This window comes from Eubalaena glacialis, chromosome 7 (genome assembly GCF_028564815.1).
Source record: "Eubalaena glacialis isolate mEubGla1 chromosome 7, mEubGla1.1.hap2.+ XY, whole genome shotgun sequence".
NCBI classification, from domain to species: domain Eukaryota; kingdom Metazoa; phylum Chordata; class Mammalia; order Artiodactyla; family Balaenidae; genus Eubalaena; species Eubalaena glacialis.
Window position 1 is genome coordinate 71187416 of NC_083722.1, and position 25053 is coordinate 71212468.

Genomic DNA, 25053 nt, shown 5'->3' on the forward strand with positions numbered 1-25053 from the left:
CCTGGTACATGGAAGGTTGTTTTTTAATCACTGGAGAATCTATGTTCCAGTGAAATGGTAACGGTTTGGAGAAAACTACTCCCACAGCCGTCTCAGCCTAGTAGTGACATGTTCTCCAAATGGCTCAAACTTATCAGGTTCCCTGGGTCTTTGGTTTCCTCATCTGTAAAAGGTGGCTGACTTATGGCAAGAGCCTATCAAATTATATATGCTATTAATTATGTTATTATTAATAAACCAGTGCTGCAATGAGATGATCTTTCTATTCTTTTCCATGAAGACCTGCCAGAACCCAAAGGTCCTTAACCTTTTTTTTCCCCTCATGCACCCCTTTGACAATCTGACAAAGCCTATAGCCTCCTTTTCAGAATGTTTTAAAATGAATAAAATAAAATAAATAGGATTATAAAGGAAACCAATTACACTGACGCATAATTCTCTAACTATTAAAACAAATTTGTGAACTAGTAGCACACATGCCTCTTTATGAACACGTTAAATAAAATCTACCAGCAGGCCTAATGACAACCTTCATTTCACAATGGAAATCAGCATAAATGATATTTTGAGAGTCTGCAACAACTTTCATGTAACTTGAAAGTATCTGTCATTTCCACCAGTGACCGAGTCACAGGTCTTGCTAATACGTACTAGTGTGACATGTAGTCTATATTCATAACTGAAGGAAGACCTAAGTTTTAGTTAGATAATAGGGGAAAGATGTCATTTTCCAAGTTCATAGACCTTCTGAATTCTGTGTATGGACCAGCTTAGGAACCCATATTTAACCCAAACCCTTTGGTACCAAACTCATATTTCTTCCTCTAATTCTTAAATTGTGGACACATATGGGACTACTTTGGATTTGGGGAAGGGAATGTCTTTCCATTTACAAATGACGCCAGTTAACAACATATCCCTTGAATACAAATACAAGCCATAAAGAAGAAAATTATGGTTGTAAAAAGATTTTACCTGTAGAATAGTTTCATAACAGGTGATTCATTTAGAAATATCTTCCTCTCCAAGAATGAAATTTCCATCACTGCATCCTAGAACTTGGATCAGTGGATTGAGGGATAGGTCCTGGTTCCAAGATTTGAGGGTCACTGGTAGAGTTAAATTAGAAGACATATCCATTAGCTGATTTTACCCCTTTCCTCGAGTTCTAACCAAAATGATGACACAGTAGTGATCATCAACGACTTTCTGGTCCATGGGTCACCTCCACCAGAATCACCTGGCAGACTTGTGAATGAACCAGACCTGATGAACCAGAGTTGATGTAGGGAGTGCCCATGACTCTGCATTTTAATATGCCACCAGGTAACCCAAATAAGAGGACTTTCTTCTAAGAAACTCTTTGCTACTTGCTTTGTATTTACTGACACTTAATAAATGAACAGTTTGACTCTGGAGCAAAATTGAGCCCTGGGTGAGTCTTGGGCTTTTCCTGATAGCTTAACACCCGAACCCTTGATCCTAAGGAGCCTGTGTGCCTGATCTGTGCCTCATGGGTCCCTATCCCTCTTCCACAGGGTTATCTTGGGGGTGTGAACGTGTGATCCTCTTGCTGAGAACACCCAACAGTCCTGTGGGGTCCTTGCTGGTGAAGAAGGGCTGTCTTTACAAAGACCTTTGTTTCTACACATGGACCCTGTGTGTTGTGCAAAGGCCACTTGGAGGGCTGACCTGCTGCCACGCCCAAGGGCCGTTTTGTGAATGCACATGGGGTCTTGAAGTCAGCCTCCGAGACAGAGGGACAAATTGGATTACCTTCTCCGTGTCTGCAGTCACTGCCTTTGGTGTCTGTTCGGTAAACCTGCCATTTCCCCACTACTCCTTTCCTCCCACGAGAAAGGCGGCTTCTGCTAAGCTGGCCTGCGGTGTGGCACCCCTCCAGGCCTCCTCCGGAAAGGCCCTCCCTGCTGCTGGCCCTCTTTTCCAACTCCTTCTTCACTCTCCCATGCTTTCACCCTCCCCCCCCCACCCCCCCCCCACCCGCTTTCCTTTCTAACGCCAGGGAGAAGACAACGCCTGACCCACTGACCTGGCAGACAGATGTGTGACCTCCCAGGAATGGTGTCCTTCTCTCCTTGGGGCTCAGTCAGAGGCCACCTTGGGAGTGGAAAGCTGGGAGGCCTCCCTGAAATCACTTCCCCTTTGAGGATTCTGTGGAGCCACAGGAACAAAGCCAAACCTGCTCTGGAAATGAGGCCTTCCTTGGGGAAGGGCACTCACGCATCTCAGCTTTGGCGAGGCCTGGCTCCCTTTGTTCATTTTTGAGCTAAGAAGACAACTCATTCCAGGCTGAAGATGGGGCTGCCAAGTGTGCGATAACCTCAGCACGAACCTGCCAGGAGGTGTGAGGAAACCACACCAGCCTCCATCCTCCCCCAGAGCTCGGGGGATGGAGGAGGGACCAGGAGACACACATCAAAGACCAGAGGTTGGCAATCACACTTCTGCTCGGCTTTACCATCTTTCTTTAGAAACCAGCAGGTGTGGAAAAAGTAAAAGGCTGACCTTTCTTTCAACCCTAACCCACTTTGAGCGGCTTTCATAATAACTCTGCTCTCCCCTGGGTTTTGATGGCTTCGGCTTCAATCTCTCCCCCCGAAAAAGTCCGTTTTCTCATCTCGGGCGTCAGGTTTCACCATCTATTTGCTTTTCAGATGTGCGTGGGTGGCGAGCCCCACTCGCCAGATTTTTCCCACGCATCTTCAAACCGAAAGGGCTGACCCTGCAGACAGTGTCCTTCTGAGTCACCTGGGGAATCTCTACGTTCTCCAGCACCACGCGGCGACCGGGCGGAAGAGGCGGGGAACCGAGTGCCACGGCGCGTACGGACGCCGAGATGGGCCAGAATGCCTGGAATCGAGTGGGGGCTGGGACACCCTGGAGCGGAGGATTGGTTTGGTCACCTAGGACTACTCAGCGGTTCAGCAGGTGGGGTGAGGTGCACAGGGATTCTGCCACGAAGGATCCCAGCCCAGATAGAGCAGCCTGCACATCCACGTGTCCCCGTCGGTTCTCCTTCTACGCCCAGTCCACGTGGCCACCTGAGCCTCTGGAGGGGCTGTCCTATTAACAAAGAAATCCTTCTGCTGTGCTGTTTTGGGCACTTGGATAAACCACTCTTCTGTTACTGGACAGTAAGAGGCTTGACTTGAGGGTATAGGGGGTTGTGAGGGGTCGGATCTAGTGACCAGCTCACCTCCATCCTCCCCAAACCTCCCCTGCAGGCTTGCCCTTTGTCCTTCTCTGACATGGGGGTTTTGGGAGTTTGTCTCTGGCCAAGTTGGCCAGTGGGATTGTTGATGGCTTAGAGCTGACCAAGGCACCGAGTGTCCTCGCCGATTCAGAGGCTGGAGAGCGCTCTCGTGTCTGGCACAGTGCTGGATGCTGTGAGGTGAGGTAGAGGAGGGAGATGAAGATGGAAGAAACACAGGTCCTGGCCCTTGCGGGAACAATCCGATAATGGAAAGTAACTTATTCCTGAGTAACTGATGAAAGAAGAGGCCACAGGAGAATCCGGGGGGCTGGGAGGGGCTCTGTGGGGCACAAGGCACTCAGGAGATGTGAGTGCAGATGGACTGCCCAGCCTGAGCTCAATCTGCCCGGTGGAGTGACTGGGACATGCACCTCGGGGCCTGTGTCCAGGCTCTCTGCTGATCCTCTGTACTGCCTCGTGCTGGCAGTTTTGCCCAGATTCACTAATTGTGGTTTTAGGTCACTGTGACCTCCTCCCCCACCCCATTATTCTGGTAAATCAGGTTCCTCTTTGCTCAGTGTGCTCTTTTGAGGACCAGGGGAAGGCTGGGGAATTTTGCTGAAAGCAAAAGCTCATCTGGCAGAGGGCAGTGGGTTGGTGCGTTGCGATGGCTGAGGCAGGTCTGAACACAGGCCTCAGAGCAGACTGTGGGTCCAGATATCAGGCCACGTGGCAACTGCTCAGGACAGCTGCTGGCTTGGGCCCTTTTGAAAAGTCATGGTACAAGACGTGTCCCAGAAGGGCAGCTTGACCCCGACTCTGCTGTGGGCAACTTCATCACTTGCCTTATGTCTCAACAGAATGAAAGATGACACTACTGTCAATGACATAGTGTTTATTTAAATCCTGAGGTTAAAAATAAAGACATTCCCAAATGGTGCAGCAGATGCTGTAAGGAATATGTTTTGGGATACAAAAGTTCCTCACCCCTGCTGTGCAGGTGTACTGTTGACATTTGATGTGCTTCTGGGTAATTCTTTGGCAGATAAGAATGCGATGGGTTTCCAGACCCGCTATCCTGTAAGGCTGCAAGAACTGAGGATTAGTCAATTAAAGTGCAATTCCGATTTGGAAGCCATCCAACTGAGGCTTCACTGTTGCTCTGCAGCCACCAGGGGCAGGATCATCTCTGGATAACACTTGTCCTAAGGTTCTAAGGAAGCCTTTTTATCAGAGATGCCTCCCAAAATTTAAAGATGTACTTTATTATTTTGAAAAAGTGCTTAAGAGAGAAAAGGCATTAACTCAGTCTTTCCTGTTTCCTTGGAAGAAGCATAATGAAAAGAGAGAAACTTACCCAAGGTTCCACTGAAAAGTACCTTTTGGGTAAGCATTTTGTAAATGTGGATGGCTGACTCCAGTCTCTGGGCAATCCTTGGTTCTGAGCATCACAGATGGCGGCTCTGCTGATTCTCAAAACCTCTGAGTCAAGGATGGGATTCTCCCATGTAGAGTCACCAAGGTGGGCTTCTGAAATTTAAACTCCTATAAAACCATGTCAGTGGACATCTAACCAGTATCATAAAACAGACTCTGAGATTTCATCCCCAAATGGGGATTTCTTTTCATGTGAGTCTGGAATGGCTTCACCACCGAAGGTGAGTGACAACTGAAAATTTCCAGAAAAACCATCCCCTTTATTTTTGAATTACATAGTGTGGCTTTTCATGTCTACTTTCTAAACCCTATGTGGTTCCTGCCTGAGAATTTCCTTGCCTGCTCTTGGTCCAGTAGACCTGGAGTAGGTGGGCTCCAGCCAGAAGTGCTCTGCAGAGGCCACACTTTCTCCCAAACGCCCTTCCTTGAGGTGTATGAGTGCGCCTGACAGAGGCTGTGTTCATAGGCGAGGGTGATCAGTGGCTTCTGAGACAGTGGTGAGCAAGGTGGCTGGTATCAGTACTAAAGAGTGACAGTTATTCAGAGAGCTGGGCCATCAAGGGACTGCTGGGGTTTTGTTTTTGTTTTTAAATAGTGATCTGAGATCCCAAGGATGTTTCCTTCTTGTTGACTTCTACTGTAATTCAGTCTACTGGCTGGGGCCACCACTTTCAATAGCTGTCTTTCATTGTCGTTTGCATTAAAAAAAAATACTGCAACCCCAAAACCTCAGTAAAATTGGGAACCTGTTTAAAATAAGAAAGCTATTTATACAAGCCATACTTATATTTGGCTGCAAGCATATTTGCAGCCATAGATATTCTCTAGCTGCGTAGTGCACAGCAAACCTGAGCTCGCACAGCAAAGTAACAAAGGACATGAGTCCATTCAGCACAAAAAATAAATACGCTGCAGAAGCGGGGTGTGACCAGGGGTCAGGGGGCAGGTCTCTGAACACAGCAAAGGCCTTTTTGCACAACTGCAGTCACCTTTTGTTGTGGTGCCACTAGGGGCCCACGCTCTCCTGCAGGAGTGGCTCTGGGTTGGCTTCACAAGAGCCAAGTGATTTTTTAAGCTACAGTTGGTCTGAGCGACAGAGGTTCAGAATCAGCCTCAGATGGAACGTCCCAGGCCTTTCGCAGGAAACACATCCGCTACTCTCGAAACGCTGGTTCTAGCTGCAGGTGATGGTGGTGATACCAGCAGAAGGCCATCAGCTTGGCCAGAGTCTCCACGGTATCCTGGGAAAGCTAAGCACTCAAACCAAGATTCCAGACTGCTTTGGGTTCTTTTGTTAGTCTCTCTCATGTGGTGAACTAGCTACATCTGATTATCGTTTCCAAGAGGGTGGGTGGCTTTAAAGGCAGGATAATTTGCCCTGGAACAATCTTCAGGCTGTGTGGCACCCTGTGGGGACAAGCACGAGGCTAGGGAGTCTCTGGGGGCCTGGCTATTTCCGTTCTGGTGCTGAGCACTGTCAGGACCTTGCTTGAGGAGATGCTAGAGACGTGGCTTTCTGCCACAGGCGGCTACTCCCAGGAAAGAGAGCACAAGAGGTCCAGCTTTTCTCTGGGCTAATCTCTCTGGAAGGTTCTGTTCACCATGTCCCAAACCCCACTTAAAATGACTGGGAGTGCCTAAGTCTCCTGTTTAAATCAAAGTTCTGAGTCCATCGCCAAAGTCATTTCCTCCTGCCCCTGCCCCACGGGTCCTCTCTGCTGGTGCATGGTGGGTGTGGGGTCGAGCTGAACTTGGCCTGGGGTTCCTGACCCATTCTCCAGCTCTCAGAACTGGTCAGACCAAGCTTGTGAACGACAAGATGAAGCTTCGAGGTGGTGTGGCTTGGCTTAGTCACCAGGCTAGCTGGAGGGCTGGCTGGGCCCGGCACTCAGACCCACAGTCACCCTGCCCGGCACCCTCTCCCTTGTCCCCAGCCAAGGTGGGCTGCTTTGTCAGATGCTCTACTCACTGTGGAAGTACCTGGGTCCTGACTGCCCAGTGAACAGGGCACAAAAAGGCCGTCAAAGGTGAGCCCTCTGGTGGGAGAAGAGGGCCACAGAGAACAGGAAGATTATCTCCTTCTCGTCCTGGAAAAGGACAGAGGATTCATTTGCCCCAGAGGGAGGCAGCTCCCAGGTGTCAGGTGCAGGCTGAGCAGCAGGAAGTGGGCAAACGGGGTGTGGGGAATCTGGTAGGTGGGGAGGAGGGACCAAGAGGTAAGCCAAGAGCAGATTCATGAATTATGCCTGTTTACACTTGTTACCAAAGACTTCTGTTAAGAAGCCCCAATTTTTAAAAGTGGTTCCTACCCTGATTTATGATCATTAGTAAACATATCTGCAGGTGAGGCAGAAGCTCTTATCGATATAAACAAAGACAGGCTGTCAGCTAAGGAGTGAGCCCTATAGGCTGATGCACAACCCTGTGTTTTGGTCATGGCGTTGACATTACCCAGCACCTGGGCTCTGGCCATCCGTAGACAGACAGCACTGCAGGCCCTCAGTAGGTGGGTTCTGTTCCCTGGATTAGCTTCAGTTCTGATTCTTAGGGTGATGTTTTGAGCTGTTGAGAGCCCTGGCTGAGTGAAGGGCTTTGCTTGAGGACAGAATTGCCCAGACAGCAGGGCCAGGAGGCAAGTGCAGCTGGAGGCCCCTCTGAAATGGCTGAGTTCTGGAGCAGCCCTGGACTCACGGGGCAGGAAGGGACAGGAGCATGATGGAGGAGGCTGGTTGGGATCTTGGGTGGGCCCCTGGGTGCCCCGACCTCCTTTTCCTGGGAGGACTCGAGGGCCTCACAGGGTCTGGCCAGGGCATCCCAGCTCATGGTCACCCATGATGCGTGGCCCCAGGCTGGGCACAGGGGGGCCATGTCTCTCCCTGAGCAGAAGTTGGGATCCTCTCTGGCCTGGGAAACTCTCCACAGGAGGCCTGGAACCAACTGTGCCCCCAGGAGAGGCCAATGGTCTCCTGAGTGTTTAAAACTTTGGCATAGTGTCCCTCTGGGTGTGAGGACAATGGAAACGTTGCTTGAACCCTTATAAGCCACAGGGCTAAGAGTGACGTGCATGGTGCTGAGCACAAGGAACAACCCAGCTCCAAGGAGCAGCCAAGGGCCCGTCTCTTAAAGTTGCACAGTGGATCTTGATAGCTTCAGAGCAGCTGTTTTTTGTTTTTTGGGTTTTGTAAGTGCTTTATGTGACAGGAGAGGAAAAGTAGTGTTTCCTGTGGGTAATGGGAAACTATTAAAATCCACGTGCTTGAGGCTACGGGAAATCACTTCCATCGTAGATCACAGGCCGGTCAACCGTTAAGTGATAAAATACTTTCTTGGAGACAAACCTGAGGAGACAGAAATGGAAAAGGAGGTGTTACCCTGAGGGCTAAAAGCCCGAGGGGCAGCAGCTGCAGTGACCTGGCTGGAGTGGGCGCTGGCTGGCACGGCGAGTCTTTGTGCAGAGACCTCTGCTCGGAGGCTGGGGCCTCTTGCAGAATGTGTGGACTCTTCCAGGCCCCCTCACCCCCACTTCCTGTCTGTCTAGCAGAGACATCTCCCTGCACAGTATCAGGGGTCTTGGGACACCGCCACAGACTTTCCTGGGGCTTGGGTGCAGAAAGGCCCATTTGGTCTCACACTGTGAAGCCCCGCCCCTGCTTGCCTTGCTGCTCTGAAGCAGTCCCGGGGGTCTCTGGGGTCTAGGTGGTCTGGACTGCACTGGGGAAGTGAATGGAGCAGGCATGGAGGGGACATATACGGTGGAAGTGAGCCTGGATTTCATTCTGACTGGGCGTCGAAATCCATTTTGCTGTCCATGTTTCGGAAATCTCGAGTAGGCCCCTGAGATGACCTCAGTGGATTAAGGCCAGAGTGTGTCACAGCACCACGGCCGCTTCTAACGATAACTGGGGGCCGGCCTGGGGCTGCACTCTGCCCTCAACACGCCTCTACCGGCCTCTCCGTCAACACAGTGGGGCTCCGTGAGGTAGTAAAAATGCTGGCTGCCACTGCAGAGGAAACTGGGGTTCAACTAAAACCCACAGAGGGAAGAGCAGAGCCTGTGCCTGGCTGGCCTCCACCCAGTCTCCTAACCGCTGCCCCAGAGGGGCTGAGGCCCACGTCCAGTCCGAAAGCAGCTCTCTGGACACGCTGGGCCTGTGCCCGAGAGCCCTGCTAACTCAAGGTGTGTTCATGTTCATGGGGGTGTTGGGGGGAGGGGCGGGGGAGGGGCAGGAGTGGGGCAAGGTGGGAAGCCCATTCTTCTAACCTCTCCCTTGGTGGATGCCCATGGCCACAAGCCCTGGGAGTTCAAGGCCTGGAGGTGGTGAGGGGGTGGCACTCTAGCTTTCCCCTAGAGTGTCCTATTAAGTAATTCCCAGCCTATTAAGTGGGCTGGGAAGGGCGCCCATGTGGAGGGATGTGGCCGCTAGCTCAAGGTTCCGCTCAGAGAGGATGTGGCTGGATGCTGACAAGACAGGTCTTATAACAGAGGCAAGCCCCAATTAAGGGCTTACGCTGAAGCAGAAGACATAAAAGGGACAGGTGCCCAGCAACCTGTCTCACGTCTCCATGACGTAGGCCCCTGGCTCACAGCAGATGCTCAACCAATGGTGGTCCTCTGTCCTGCTTCCTTTCTTGGCCGCCCCTCCAGCCTTATCTCCCTACATCCCCATCCTCCTGCCCCCCAAGCCCTACACTCCTGGATCTGCATCTGGTGCTTTGAAACAATGCTTCCCAAAGATGGTACCTGCTGCTCCACTCCCATGACAGGAGGGCCCAGGGGCCTCACCTCACAGCTCTGGTCCTGATTATCTCAAACTTTAGCCTTCATTCCTTCGCTTCTCTCTCATCCATCCATCCACCTAATCCTTCCACTATATTTACTGAGCTCTTCTCTGGTCTGGGCAGTGGGAATCTGGACAGCAGAGAGGCAGAAGGGCGTCCCGGGTAAGAGCCTAGAGTCTGGAGCCTGGCCACCTGGGTTCAAATCCAGCTCCACCACCAGCTGTGTGACTTGGGATTGTCACTCTTCTATCCTTCTTGTCCTCAGTCCCTTAGTAGTAACACGAGGAGAAAGACAGTCCCTATTACATGAGGCTGATGTGGGGCTGAAGTGAGTAAGTAAGAGCGGAGGGCGGAGAACACACCTGACATGTGGCGAGACTCTGTAAGTATTAGCCTGTGTGTTACACAGTCTATAATAGACACTGGAACACCAAAGCGTAGGTCTAAAATCAAAGAACTACTGATAATAAGCTACTGATAATTAAATAACTTCTTTTAAACATCCACCTCTGTTCTTGGGACCAGGTGCCAGGTGGATTCATCTGGATGCTGATGAATGAGGTGGCCCCTACCTGGAAAAGGTGTTGTCGAAGATGAGCATGTAGATGCCTGGTGTGCGGACCTTGAGCTGGCCCTGGATGTTCTCCTTGTGGGAATTGCATCGGGTTGTGGGAATGAGCACCTGGGAGACAAAGCAGGTAGGAAAAGTGAAACAGAAGCTGAGAGGGCACCATGGATCCTCTGGGCAGACTCTTTATCTTGGGGAAGGAAACTGAGGCCCAGGGAAGCTGAGAGCCTGCCTCGTCTAAGGTCACAGCTGAGCAGGGTTGGGGCTGAGATCAGCCACCAGGATTGGTGGGGTACCTCCCACATGCCCTGGGTTTGTCGATAACTTGAGATAGTGGGGAGGCTGTAGACATGAGTTTCATCCAGAATCATGAATTGGTCAGCATCCCAAAAGAATGGTCCTCCAGCCTCCTCTGACCATGGCCAGTGCCAGAACACTCCACCGTCCAGAGGAACAGCCCCTTTCTGGCTTCAGGAAGGTGAGGCTTATTCTAGGTGAAATCCTGCCTGGCTCTTTCCTTTGCGCTGGTGCTGCTACCCTTGGGGGTCTCACAGGACAGGCCGAGCCCTCTTTCCACATCTCTCGAGCACTTTGTGAAGCTGCTGGGCCCACTTTCCTCCAGGCTGACCACCCCTGGCTCCACCCGTGGCTTCTCACTTGGCCCCAGTCGGTCCATATGCCTCAGAGCCCTTTCATCTTTCCAAGTCTCCTGCTTCCTCTCTATGTCCTCTGAGAATGAGAAATTAATCCCAGGAGACGTTTATTTTCTAAGGACATGTTCTAAGGGCCTCACTGTCAGGGGCCAAATCTGAGCAAATGGTGTGAGCTGGACAGGGCCAGGGCTGGGGTCTATGGATGGCCAACTTCTTTCCCATGGGCAGAGTCTTCAACCTGTTAGCCAGCTAAGATACTTTAAAACTGAAGATATGACAGGAATTAACACAAGAGCCAACCAAAATTAAAAACATTTTTTTGAAGGGACAAGCACTTAGAGGGTCTTGTCTCATTAAGCATCCATAAGCCTCCCATTTGGCACTACACATAAATGGTCACGCAGACCACGTAACATCTTAGCAATGGGTTCCTAAGGTAGTGAGCTGCCTCACAATGTAAAAATTTTCATTCTCTACAAAATTAAATGTTGCTCCTTTTTTGGAAATTCAATTTTTGTTAAATTTAGTTTTAATTTTTTCCTATTAAACACTTTTCAACCTGTGCAAAATGACTGAATCCAAAATAGTTATAAAGATGTGATTACTTTTTCAACTCAAACTTGAATACAGCGACCTATTTCTTGAAACACTACATGGTGGCCACAAAGTTCCCAAAGTGAAGTAAGTTCCCACAAAAGGCTCTGCTGCCCTTAAGGATCTTGTGGTTTAATGGTGACAACAGATAAAAAAAACATTCAATTATGTTGGGTGAGACTGTCACGAGGGGTCTACCAGGGAGGGGTGCCTATCCCAGCCTCTGGGTGGGAAGGAGGAGAGGCAGAATCAGGGAAGACTTCCTGGAAGAGGCAACACTGAGCTTGGACAATTTAGCTAGTTATAGGGAGGTCTGGCAGCTCCAGACAGCAGGGACAACACATTCAAAAGCATGGGAGAATGGCTAAGATTTACCCTCTCAAGTAACAACCAAAATCGACAAAATATACAAAACAGTTTTTAAGACACTGTACATCAGGCAATGATGGACAGTGATCTGTGAGAGAACAAGGTGAGCCCTGCAATTGCCCTAGTTTACTGCTTTGAGAGGAAAAGAGAACAACAAGCAGATGGAACAAATAAAAAACAGTAAGATGAGAGACTCAAACCTAACCTTATTGACAATCACATTAAATGTAAGTAGGCTAAACATCCCAATTGAAAGGCAGGTATTATCAGGTTGGATAAAAGCAAGCCCCAACCCCATCATGCCTACAAGAAATACAATTTAAATGTAAAGATACAAAGAAGTTAAAAGGATGTAAGAAGATACACCATGCTAACACCAGTCAAAAGAAAGAGGGATTGACTATATTAATATCAAAGTAGATTTTTACATCAAAGAACGTGGCCAGGGACAGTTTCATAATGATAAAGATGTCAATTTCATCAAGGGGGACAAAACAATCCTAAACATTTATGCCCCTAATGACAGAGCTTCAACACACATGAAGCAAAAAGTGGTAGAGTTACAAGGAGAAATAGAATAAATTCATAATTATAGTTGGATATTTTAATGTCCCTCAATAATTGATGGAATAAGTAGACAGGAACTCAGTAAGGAAATAGAAGAACACTATCAACTGACTTGATCTAACTGATATGTATAGAACACTCCACCAACAACAGCAGAACACATATGCTTTTCAAGTGTACTTGAAACATTCACCAGGTAGGCCATATTCTAGGCCATTAAAAAAAAAAAACCCAAAACTTACATTTAAAAGGATTCAAACTATACAAAGTGCATTTTCTGACAATGGAATTAAGTAAGAAAAAAAAAAGCAGTTGTCTGGAAAATTCCAAAATATTTGGAAACTAAATAACATATGGGTCAGAGAGAAGTCAAGAGGGAGATCCCAAAGGCATGGGAGAGAGAGACAGAGCACACAGTATGTTCCTGACACCACAGTACATTTGCTCTGGCTGGAAGCTGGTGGTGGTGAGGGAGTCGGATGGGCCCAAGACAAGCCTGGAGGGGACAAAGATGCATAAGAACCTACTGTGGTAGGTTCTTATGGCTCTGTGGCAGCTACTTCTTATCTCATCAAGTTCCATTAATGTTCTACAATATTCTAATTCCACTGGGGACTGAGAATCCCGGGAGGTTGGGTGGTTGGGTCTGTTACCGTGATGCATAACCTAAAAATTCTGAGCCTGGCCTAAGATACTTCAGCAACCACATGTAGGAGGAAGTGCTGGGGAGAAAGGCTTGCTGTTTACACAGGGACGCCTGTGTGCCCCACACCTCAACCTTCCCACACACTACTTTGATTACAAAGCAAAACCCAAGAGCTTGTTAAGGCAGATCCTCTGAAGAGGACATGTGTAAGATAATACTCTTCATTTCTTTAAACAGTCTACTCTATGGACTTTTGGTTCATTTTAGCTGCTGTTTTTTCTACCATGGTCAAAATTTGTAAGACTGATTTTAAAATCAATCAATCAAAACGTCTAGGGGAGATTAACGAAGGCTCTGGTGTCAAAGCCCATACAGCAGAGGTGACGGGAGATGACTGGGGTCTCATGTAACCCTGAGTGAGACAGGTCTCTGCTGTGTGAGCTCTGGGGGCGTCTCCCATCAGCCTCCAGTGCTTGGGTGCCCATGACCTGATTTATGTGATATGTCTGTAAAACAGTCCAAGTTGGTTTTACTGCTTTCTCGAGGGACTCTAGTGACCTGGCGGCCTGGTACAGAGCCAGGGTTCTATGTTAAATGGAAAAAGTCAGTCTGAAAAGGCCACATATTGCATGATTCCATTCACATGAAATGTCCAGAACACGGAATCTGTAAGGACAGAAGGTAGGTTGGTGGTTGCTGGGTGGAGGTTGGGGAGTGACTGCTAATGGGCACAGGGTTTCTTTTTGTTTTGGGGGATGATGAAAATGATCTAAAATCAGACAGTGGTGATGGTTACACAACTCTGTGAATAATACTGAAATAACAGTGAATTGCACATTTTAAATGGGTAAATTATATGGTGTGTAAATTATACCTCAATAAAGCTGTTTAAAAAATAAAGTCAAGGGTCCTTGCTCCCAGTAGCCCCAGGCAGGCCTCTGAGCTTCTCTGGCCAAAGAGAGAGGCAGGGCCTAGGTCTTCTTCCCTGATTTGTCCCAGGCTTCAGGGCAGCAGTCTGCACATGGGTAGCCTCAAGTCCTTGATTTACCACTTCTTTCGTCAAGTGCTTCCCAAAGTCACAGTCTCTAATCTCAGTGTCGAGGCATGGCCTTGATAGAGGAGGTCCCTCTGGAGAGAGGGTGGTCCCGGGTGGGCGTGTCTGACATGCCCCTAGAGATGGGACTGGCCTTCCATGCTGCTCCCTCCACCTGTATGCTTTTCCTCTAACCCATGTCCCCCTGCCATCCCCTCCCCACAACTTCTCTTGGTTTGGCCCAGGAGTCTCCTGCCCCGATCACTGCTCCCCAGGTTAGGTGCCTGCCCCCCACCCTCAAGTGCCACCCCACCATGACAGTCACCACCTGGAATCACAGTTGTTTCTTTCTTTCTTTTTTCTCCCACAGTTGTTTTTTTAATAAGGTCTCTCTCTGATCACACCATGAGCTCCTCAAGGGCAGATCCCATGCTGTTCCTTCTCTCTTTATCCCCAGTGGGCCCGCCCTACAGAGCCCAGTATACAGCAGTACAGTAAATGGTTGTGAACAGAGTGCAAGTACACAGCAGAGCTCCTCATGCCTGAACCTCCACAATCACGAAACCTGAGTGTTGCAATTTGCACTATGTCCCATTATTCCCAATAAGGTCCAGTCTGGTCAGGGCATCATACGGGGAGTCCCCAGGATAGATGCTAAAGGTGTGAGCCTGGACGTAGGTTCTCCAGGTTGATGTCTGTACGGGACCTCAGGCAGACATAACAGCCATCCCCACAGCTGGCTGGTGACAGTTGGGCCTGTGACGGCAGAGGAGCACCTGAGCACCCTTCTCACCCACCCTGCAGATGGGCTCCTTCTGCCCCCTGGTGTCCACTGTGGGAAAGACAATGGTAACCATATCCTTCAGGCAGTAAGGGAGCCAGAGATGAGGATGGCTCCTGGGCGTCCCTGAGCTCCTGATTCCTGGGAGGAACCACACAGGTCTCCCAGGGCCATGTGGATTAGGCTGGTGAGTGACTGAGCAAGGAGAGAGGCGTGGAGACCGGATCTAGTCACCTCCCTCTCTCCCTCCCACAAATATCCACCAGTATCTAACGTGGGCAGACACAGTACGAGGCGCTCGGTGGGCGTTGGGAACAGGAGGTGAACAGCGAAGGTGCTGGTGCTGAGTACCGGGTGGTGCAGCTGGTTGCTAGTGCAGAGCTGAGAAGCACGCTGCTTAAGCTGCTGCCCAACCAACTGCCCAGGCAGGCCGCTCTGCACCCGAGTTTCCTCATCAGCAAAGTGGGACTAAGACCTGCCTCATGGACTGAGACATGTGCCCAGGTGGCAGCAGGGAGCCTGAATCCACTCTCTGACCACAAGCCCAGGACCTCCCAGGTGGATGTTGAGAACCGCTCAGGAAGGAAGGGCTCCAAGGCTACATGTGTGGTGTGGCTATGAGCCTCCAAAAGGAAAAGAGGGGCAGAGCAGTTTTTAAATAAGCACGAGCATGAGACTCCAATAATCAAGGCCAACTCAGGGGGGCTAGAATTAAATTTAAGGAGTGAATTTGAAGAGGACAGAAATGACAAAGCAATCTCTATAATAGGCAGATACCACCAGGACAGGGATGGCAGGAGAGCAAACACAGATGGACACGTGTCCTCCCCATGTGGATACCGAAGCTGGAGCGGGGACCTGTGTGCCCAGCATGCCCGAGCCTGGCCCTCCTGGGGCTCTGGGCCTTCCCCAGCCCTCACCGTGAGCCCCTTAGGACACCCAGAGGACCACAAGCGTGAGGGACTAGTGGATGTCATCGCAGAGACTTCACAGAAGGCTTCCTTCACACAACTTCAAATTGCTCCTCTCTAGCTTCATTCTTAGAAAATGGAGATTTTGTATTAAAAGTCTAGGATCTACCCAGAGCTCCAATCCAGCCTGTGTGACTGTCTTCACTATTCCTTCCACTCACAGTGATTCAAATGGAACTCGCGTTTCCACCCAAACCAGCTCTCCCTCCATCATCCCCTGGCACCCTCCCTGCAGAGATTCAGGTGTGGAATTCAGACCCTCCCTCTTCCTCGGCCCACAGTGAATCAGCCCCCACGGAGGCCTGTTCATTGTCCTGTGCTCTGCATCCTACTCCATCCTTTCTACTCTTCTTCTCCTTGATCTAAACCAGTGGCTCTCAACCTTGATTGCCCACTGGGACCATCTAAGGATGCCTGGATCCCCCTTAGAGATTCTGGTTTAGTGGTCTGGGGTGTGGACTCAGAAGTATGTTTTAAAAAGCTTCCCAGGGGGCTTCCCTGGTGGCGCAGTGGTTGAGAATCTGCCTGCCAATGCAGGGGACACGGGTTCGAGCCCTGGTCTGGGAAGATCCCACATGCCGCGGAGCAACTAGGCCCGTGAGCCACAAGTACTGAGCCTGCGCGTCTGGAGCCTGTGCTCCGCAACAAGAGAGGCCGTGACAGTGAGAGGCCCGCGCACCGTGATGAAGAGTGGCCCCCGCTCGCCTCAACTAGAGAAAGCCCTCGCACAGAAACAAAGACCCAACACACCCAAAAAATAAATAAATAAATTTATAAAAAAAAAAAAAGCTTCCCAGGGCTTCCCTGGTGGTGCAGTGGTTAAGAATCCGCCTGCCAATGCAGGGGACATGGGGGTTCGAGCCCTGGTCCGGGAAGATCCCACATGCCACGGAGCAACTAAGCCTGTGAGCCACAACTACTGAGCCTGTGCTCTAGAGCCCGCAAGCCACAACTACTGAAGCCCACATGCCTAGAGCCCGTGCTCCACAACGAGAGAAGCCACTGCGATGAGAAGCCCATGCACCACAATAAAGAGTAGACCCCACTCGCCGCAACTAGAGAAAGCCTGCGCACAGCAATGAAGAACCAACGCAGCCAAAAATAAATAAATAAAATAAATAAATAAATACATTTATTTTTAAAAAAAGCTTCCCAGGTGTTTCTAATGTGTGGCCAAGGTTGAGAACTATGGTCCCGGCCACTGTCAATGTCCCATGTTTAGAATGTCTTAGGAGTTTATGAACTGGTATCTGCCACGAAGATTTCCAGCCCAACCACCCAAGTGACACAATGGCTATGAGTCTCTACTGACCTTTCTGAGGTGAGATGCTGAACACCCTAAGCTCATAACCAGAAGCAAAGATCTTGGTCCCCACCTCCCATGGTGACCCGTTCTTGCTCGGCATGGCTCTGTTAAAAAAATGATCCTTAAACTGAGTCACACATCTGTATTCCTTTCAGTTTCACCTATTGACCTATTCCAAGGTCAGTCTGAAGCTGACCCAGGAGTGGGCCTTCAGACATTAGAAGACAGCTCTCCTCCCCCAGGCTGGACAAGCCCAGGTGTGTTGCCTGCTCTGCATGATGCAGCCCAGGGGGTTTTCCCACTCTGGTCACTCTGTGCCCCTCTCAGAACATCCCAGGTAAGGTCTGCCCAGGGAATCCTGCTGGCAGGGAGATGGCCTCACCTTACATTGATCCAGCGGCGTGTCCTCCGCCTCCCGGTACACCACACTGAAGGAGATACTCTTGGGGTCGGAGGAGAAGACCCAGCTGATGGTGAGGCCTGCCTCGGCCACGGTGATGGGGATGAGGCTATAGGTACTGGACCTCACAAACAGCTCCCTGTTGCCCTCCCCGAAGTTGGCGATCTCTTCCACCGTGAGGGGTAATTTTATCCTAAAATACGAATGCAGAGAGGGACTTGATCAAAGCGGGGAAAGCGTTTGAGTCCACTGGCCAGGTTGTCTGTGACTCCGGGGTGACTGGAAACCCTGGAGGCTCTTGGGAGGACAAGCCCTGGGTCACCATGACTGACACACTTAAACATGGGAGAATTCTTGATGTGCAGCTCACGCCATCAGATGTTTCCTGAGCACTTACTAGGTGCCTGGCATAGCTCTAGGCACTGGGGACACAGAAGTAAAAAATATAGATGATAACCCTTGCCCGCGAGGAGCTGGTGTGGTCCCCGCAAGCCGGCTGGAACTGAGACGACGGCCTGGGCCACTCCGTGCTCCTCAAGGACAGGAAGTGCGTGCCGAGGCCTCAGCTTTCTGCAGCTCTCCTGCAGCTGCCCTGCTGCTCAGCTGTCCACTCTTTCTCTCCCCTTTCTCCTTCCAGTTCCTCGCCTCCTGCTTTTACCTAATTAGCACCAGAAGTAAGCACACGCATCGTTTGAAACCTCCTGCCCTTTCGGTCAGTCGTCCCTCTTTTCAGCGGAAATCCAGGGCCTGCCAAAAAATTCCAAGCAGGCACCCTGACTTTTCATAAATGCAAACACCCCAGACTCTTTAATGCAAGGTAGTCTGAGGGCCCTGGGGAGACAGGCTTCTTGGAGCTGTGTCCCTATTCTATCTCTCATTAGCTGGATTAAGAGCCAGTTCCAGAAGTTTAAAGGGTTTAGGGACAGTGAGTTTCTCTGCAGGACCCAGAGAACCCGGTGCTGGTACCTGCCTTGCTTCTCATCTGCCACAGGGCTCACCCTCACGTCAGCCTCAGGTTCCTCACCTGCAGACAGGGACAACCACGCCTGCCTCTGGCGGGTGTGACAATTACGTTAGAAGATGAACCTGTGCTGAAGGGCAAAGTCTCCCTGATTAAGTGGTGCCTCCTCCTGCCCAGCAAATCCGGAGGCAGCAGGTGAGCGAGGGCCACGAGGGCAGGGCCTCCAGTGCGGGGTTGCAGCTCAGGAGTGTGCGGCCCTGGACGGTCCCATCTGCTCTCCTCAACTGTACAAGGGCTAACTCTGCTCGCCAGCTTCGGGTGTTGTCACAAGGGCTATGTGAGGAAGCATGATGCTCCCGTCTACACACAAGGAAGCTAAGATTCAAAAAGACTAAGCAACTCTACCCAGGTCCATACAGGTCTGATCCAAAGCCATTGCCTTTCTACTACACCAAACTGCCGTTCATGGACAAAAATATTACTGTCCCCTTTAACACAGGGGTGGAAACCAAAACTCAGAGAGGGTAGGTAACTTGCCCAAGACTGCACAGCAAATAAGTGGTGGCGCTAAGAATTCTGTTGGCTCCAAAGGCGTAGAGGTGGATGGGAATACTCCCCAAGCTTTGCAAATGAGAAGACTAATCAATGATTAGAAAACCAAAATGCTCTAAGGAATAGCTCTGATATAGGTCATTCACCTGTGTAAAAATTTAATTCCATGGACCATTTTCCCATGTGTTAATTTAAGCTTTATTGCTAATTATAGTAAAAAAAGGTCTTGTCCAATATTTACAATTTTCAAGAATGTGCAAGTAGGCAGAAGGGTCCATTTTGGAAAAGAGGTCTCTCACAACATGGAAATCTTGCTGCATTACTTACTCTGACAGGGTGCCCCACTGATGCTGGGTCATTTCATAATTTTACGTTCCAGAATTCTCCCCTTGCACCGAGTTACTTGGATTGTGTCTTTAATCTTTTTTACCTTTCTAGACCTCATCTGTTCAGTGAGAGGACAATACTCAGTCTCGCCAAAGGAGATGCTAATAAAAAGAAATCAAGGGTTTGCCATCTCTGCTCAAATATAATCTTAAATAAAAGAAGTCTGTTGTCCATAAGACTCACATCATAAATGTAAATTCAACTGGTCTCCCTACTTCTGTCCCTTCATAGTCATTCTCCACATGGCAACTAGAGTGACCCCTTTTATAATGTAAATTATATTAAGTCACACATCTGTTCCAAATCTAATTTTAAAGCTCCCATTCCCCTCAGATTAAAAGCCAAGGTCCTTACAATGGCCAAGAAGGCCTGATGTGACGTGGGCCCTGTTCCCTCTCTGACCCAGTCTCCTTCCCTCTTTCTGCTTCAGTCACACTGACCCTATCCCTATTCCTTAAACATACCAGACACCATCCTGCCCCAGGGCCTTTACACTGACTGTTCCTTCTGCCTGAATGCTGTTCCCTCACATATCTGCATGAAAACTCCTTCAAGTCTTACCTTCTTAGCGTTTTCTATTTAAAATTGCAACCCCACAAATGTATGGACACCAAGGGGGAAAAGCGGGCGTGGGGTGGTGGTGATGGCAGTGGTGGTGGGATGAACTGGGAGATTGGGATTTACATATATACAATAATACGTATAAAATAGATAACTAATTTAAAAAATTAAGAAAAAATAAAATTGCAACCCTTCCCCCTCATCCTACTCTTTGTTTCTTTTCCAAAGCAAGCACCACCTTGTAACATACTATATAATTTACTTATTTACTGATGTTTATTGTCTGTCACCCCTGCTGGAATGTAAAGTGAACATGAGGGCAGTAATCTTTGTTTGCTTTGTTCACTGATGTGCTCTAAGGACCTAGAACAGTATCTAGCACATAGTAGGTGCTGGATAAATATCTGTGAATGAGTGACTGAATGTACTCAATGACCATAATGCAGTCATGCAGCCATTGGTCACAACACTGGAGAAAAAGAATGATATGGGGAAATACTCATGCAAGATTAAGTTTAAAAAGACTGTGAAATAAGATGTAGGATATTTGTTTATGTTGAAAAATTAGGTATATTAGTATAAACAAGACTGGAAGGCTATATCCAAAGTGGTTTGCTTATCTCTGTTTCCTGATTTTCTACAAGGAAAATTTTCTTACAATAAGAAAATAAAGTTATTTTCAAAAAGGAAGAACACAGGACATAGGGGTGAGGGAAGGATGAGTATAAAAGGACAGGGGAGCTTTTTGGGGTGATGGAACTGTTCTATATCTTCACTCCGGTCAATTTTCTTTTCTGGACCTAGGTTTCCTCTTTGGCAGACTTGGGAGTGGAGCTGGTTGGGTGCTGAGGCCTGAGACTGTAAAGCCACTGGCAGAGCTCGATGTGGGGGCTGGCAGATGCCTGGTGATTACACTGTATTACTTGTCAAAATCCAAGCACTGTACACTATAAATGGGGACCTTTACTGTATATAAATTTTACAAAAGAAAGAAAGGAAGGAAGGAAGGAAGGAAGGAAGAAAGGAAGGAAGAAAGAAAGAAAGGAAGAAAGAAAGGAAGAAAGAAAGAAAGAAAAAGAAAGAAAAAGAAGCACAAACTTGAAAACCACCATGGGTGCCAAGTCTGAGCCTCTGGGGTGCTTTCCAGCTGGGACACCGGAAGGCCAGGCCTCCTCTGGTGTTCCTCCTCCCCAAAAGTGACACCCTGGGAAGTCCAGCTTGGGGGCCCGTCACTTACATCAGTTCTCCCGACTTCAGCAAGCAGATTTCAGCATCCTGCCCCACGGGCATGTCTTCAGTGTCCTCAGGGGTTAGCGAGTTTGACGTGGTGTCCCTGAAGTGTCACAAACGAGAACACAGTCAATTAGCTATCAGCACACAGGGTCCCGCATCCTGAAGCCCGTAGTCTTGGAGTCTGGTAGCCAACCTCAGAACGCACGGGGAACCCTTCAATCATGGAGGCCAGGACAGAGGCCCCGCAGACTCTGAGGGTGGAGAGCCATGGGGGCCAGGCCCAGGCAGGCAGGACGGGGAGGGAAGACAACAGGGCTACAGTGACTTCCCCAATGTCTTCCCAGTGGGCATGGGATGGGTGACCACAGCACAAATGGACCACCCTCCTGTCCCACGCCAGCAGAGCTACAGCCACGGGGTAAGTTTCCAGCACCACTGATGCTGCCTTTTCAGCGCCAGTCCCTGACTAGACGAGCCTGCTCTGGCCCATCTCTGGGGAACAAGGACAGGCACCCAGAGCTGATGAGGCAGGAAGCGGCATGGCCTGAGAAGGAGGTTGTGGGACAGAGACTCATACAAAGAGGGCAGATCCACGCCACACCTCCTCTTCCCTCACAACCCACTGTCTGCTGTGCGGAGAACCAGCTGTGGGAGCTGCCTAGAAGTACAGAGGTGCCATGGTTCCCAAAGTGTGCTCTGTGGAACACCACTGCCAGGGAGGGGAACCCTGCACTCTTTCTTAGAAACTCATGGCATTCTTAAACAGTAAATTCAAGGCTCTGAGATGTCCTGCAGTAAAGACATCTATTAATTTTCTTTTAATATTTATTTTCCTTATTTTTTTGGCTGCGTCAGGTCTTAGTTGTGGCACACGGGATCTTTGTTAAGGCATGCGGGATCTTTGTTGAGGCATGCGGGATCTTTGTTGAGGCATGCGGGATCTTTGTTGAGGCATGCGGGATCTTTGTTGAGGCATGCGGGATCTTTGTTGAGGCATGCGGGATCTTTTGTTACGGTGTGCAGGCTCTTCGCTAGTTGCAGCGTTCAGGGCTTCTCTCTAGTTGTGGCGTGCGGGTTTTCTCGCTCTAGTTGTGGCACGCAGGCTCCAGGGCGCGTGGGCTCTGTAGTTGTGGCGCACGGGCTCTCTAGCTGAGGCACGCGAGCTCAGTAGCTGTGGCACGCAGGATTAGTTGCCCCACGGCATGTGGGATCTTAGTTCCCTGACCAGGGATCGAACTCGAGTCCCCTGCATTGGAAGGCGGATTCTTTACCACTGGACCACCAGGGAAGTCCCAAGACATCTATTAAATGTTAACTCTAGCGTTCCCATGGAACATTTTTAACCCCTGCTGAGTTGCTGATCCTCGGAGCAGTGCCCACACTTCACTGATGGGGACACAGAGGCCCAGGCGGGTCTTGAGAGGCAGGGCCAGAATCAGACACCCTGACTCCAGCTCAGTGCTCATCTTGCTGGGTCCCAAGCCCAGTGCGGCCAATCGCTTATATGAGCTCAGGGATCTCAAACCCAACCAGCTCCAGTGCCCAATGCTGCCTGAGAAGAACCTAGGTCCAGGAAAGGGAAATGATTTGCTGATTTGCCCTGTGGGAAGGGGTTAATGAGGAAGATCTCCTGAGCAGCATGGCTTTTTCCCAAAATGCTGTGATAATTCCCTTCTCAACTGTCCTGGCAGGCTCTCCCCAGATGTTTCTGGGGTGAGGTCAATAGGCCCCAAAATGCCCTCACCCAGTTCTGCTCCCCCATCCCACCCCCTACACACACCCCTGGGCTCTCACCAGCCTGGCCTCCAGGCACATTCACTCAACCTCTGAGGCCCCGTGTGAACTTGTGTGAACTCAGACCTGCCCTACCCTCACCTTGCCTACTGTTGAGCGGGTCCTGAGGTGGCGGCCCAGCACTGCACAGGACACGTGAGGTGGGCGTGGGCCCTACCGCACAGACGCGCTCCATCTGAGGCAGGGACAGACAGCTGCGGCCTGCCTGGAAGGAGGCCTCAGCACATACAGTGGCACACGCGAGGTCCGCGGCTGACAGCAAGCATCCAGACCACGCGCTCAGATGGCCCTCCTCACCTACCCTCACACCCACTTGGGCACCAAGTTCACGGCTGTCCCTAGAGTGGACCTACAACTTATGCTGGAAAACTGGTGTGCTTCTCTGAGAGCGCTATCTGGGCTGCGGCCAGGTGTGATGCCTGGGGAGGGGCTCTGCAGCTTTCCCAGGGAGTTAACAGACCGTGAATCCCAGAGCTCAGGTGAGCCTGGGAGCTCACATCATCTCTGGAACATGAGAAATACAAGAGAGCACAGTGGGTAGCCAGACCCTAACGCTCACAGAGCTTCTGCCTGGAGGTGGCAGCCATCGCCTCTGCTCAGAAATGGTTCTCACCACACTGCTCCTCACATTTCACTGCCTGGTGGGTCCCGTGGCCAAACACGCCACAGCAGGGGCATGAGGCTCATCCTTCCACAGGGAGAGGCACTAACAATGGGCAGAGACGCACAACCCGCCCACGCAGAGGGGCAGCAGATACCGTCCCCCAAAGTCTACGTCCTGTGTCTGAGGCCTGAGGCTCCTCACTCAGTCAGTAGGACTCTGGGAAGGTCCCTGGAGCACCCAGGTGTTCTTCATGTGGATGTGAAGAGGGGTGGTTCAGAGTTGGCAAAATCCAGTGAGTCTCGCCTAAGCCTGTCCTGGCTGTCACCCAACCCTGGGGGCAGGAATATCTGTGCAACATGCAGTGTACCTGCAGCAACCACGATGCACCAAGAGTTCGGGGTCAGTGACTGGTGGCGTCACCCCAGGGGCTGTGACAGACGCGGCACCTGCAGCTCGCTCCCACCCCCCATGCTCCTGCACCCCATACTCCTCCCCACCACCCACGTGTCACAGCCCTGGTCACGCTGGGCTTTGCCTATCTGCTTTTGGGTCTTATCTCCCCCTGGTCCACAAGCTCTTTGCAAGCAGGGGCTGTGGCTGGGCTTTCCCCGTCCCAAAGGACAGGTCACTGCCGTGTGCAGGAACCGAAGAATGTCTGTGCTACTTGCTAAGAAACATGTGTGGGGGCGTAAATCGTTAGTGTGTAAATTCAGGATAAAAGGGCAGAGGTAATGCTGATGAAATCAAGAAAAGAATCAGCAACAGATCCTGAAGGAGGAAGACCCCGAGTCACACATGGAGTGGCAGACGCTGGGTTAGCAAAGCCACACCTGGGGACAAACTGCAGCACCTCCACCTCGAACAGGATTTTCTCAGACACAAAGCAGACTGTTTGCCGCCAACTTACAAAGCCTCTCTGTCTGGAGGACAGCACTGCACAGGGGGAGGCCTCCGGCCTCTCTTGAAATCTCTGAGCTTGAGACTTGGCTTCATTCAGACAGCTGGACATCACGCCTGCTCGCTCCGCCATATGGCCCCGCTTCCCGGCCTCGCTCCTGTCTACTGCTGGAGTGCTGAGGCCGCTGGCTGTGACAAGCTGCTCAGGGCGCTGCCGCGAGGGGGTGGAGGTGGAGGCTGGCACGGGGGCCTCCAGGGCTGCCTAGATAATCAGACGCCCGCTAGCGCTCAGGTGTCAGGCCGGGGCTGTCTGTGCACAGTCTACATCAGCCCACGGCAGGTGGGAGAGCCCGTCCTCACAAACACCTCGCCCTCAGTGCTGAGGCCTAAGCAGTGGGATCCCTCTGGCTGGAGCTCACTGTGGCTCCAGAGGGCAGGGGAGGTGGTATGGCTCAGGGGAGGGGGGTATCACTCCAAGGTGGTCCCAGTCTTGGCTTTATGACTGTGACTCTGGGTGAGCCCTTTCCTTCTCTGAGACCTCAGATTTCTCCTTTCTAAATGGGAGATGGAACTGGATGGACTCCAGGTTCTGCTGGCTTAAAAAGACTGTAAGTTTCAAAGGACTTGGAGAAGGCGTCTTACTGGCTCGGAAAGAGGTGGGCTCGCTCTGGTCGGCAGCTCCTGACCTCAGCCTTCCCCACTCTTCCCAGGGAAGGTGCAGCAAGAACACATCCTAAAGTGCCTGC

General features: G+C 50.5%; 1 protein-coding gene across 1 annotated transcript in view; it reads right to left on the reverse strand.

Moving 5' to 3' along the window:
- Positions 1-4107: 4107 nt before the first annotated feature.
- The window catches only part of FYCO1 (FYVE and coiled-coil domain autophagy adaptor 1), an 85514-nt gene continuing 64568 nt past the window's right edge, over positions 4108-25053 (reverse strand). The window contains exons 15-18 of the mRNA XM_061196633.1: positions 21017-21112; positions 17301-17511; positions 10003-10112; positions 4108-7989 (exon numbers count right to left, since the gene is read on the reverse strand). Of these exons, the coding sequence (XP_061052616.1) occupies positions 7914-7989; positions 10003-10112; positions 17301-17511; positions 21017-21112 (493 nt within the window). The 3' untranslated portion in view covers positions 4108-7913. The remainder of the gene's footprint in view (positions 7990-10002; positions 10113-17300; positions 17512-21016; positions 21113-25053) is intronic.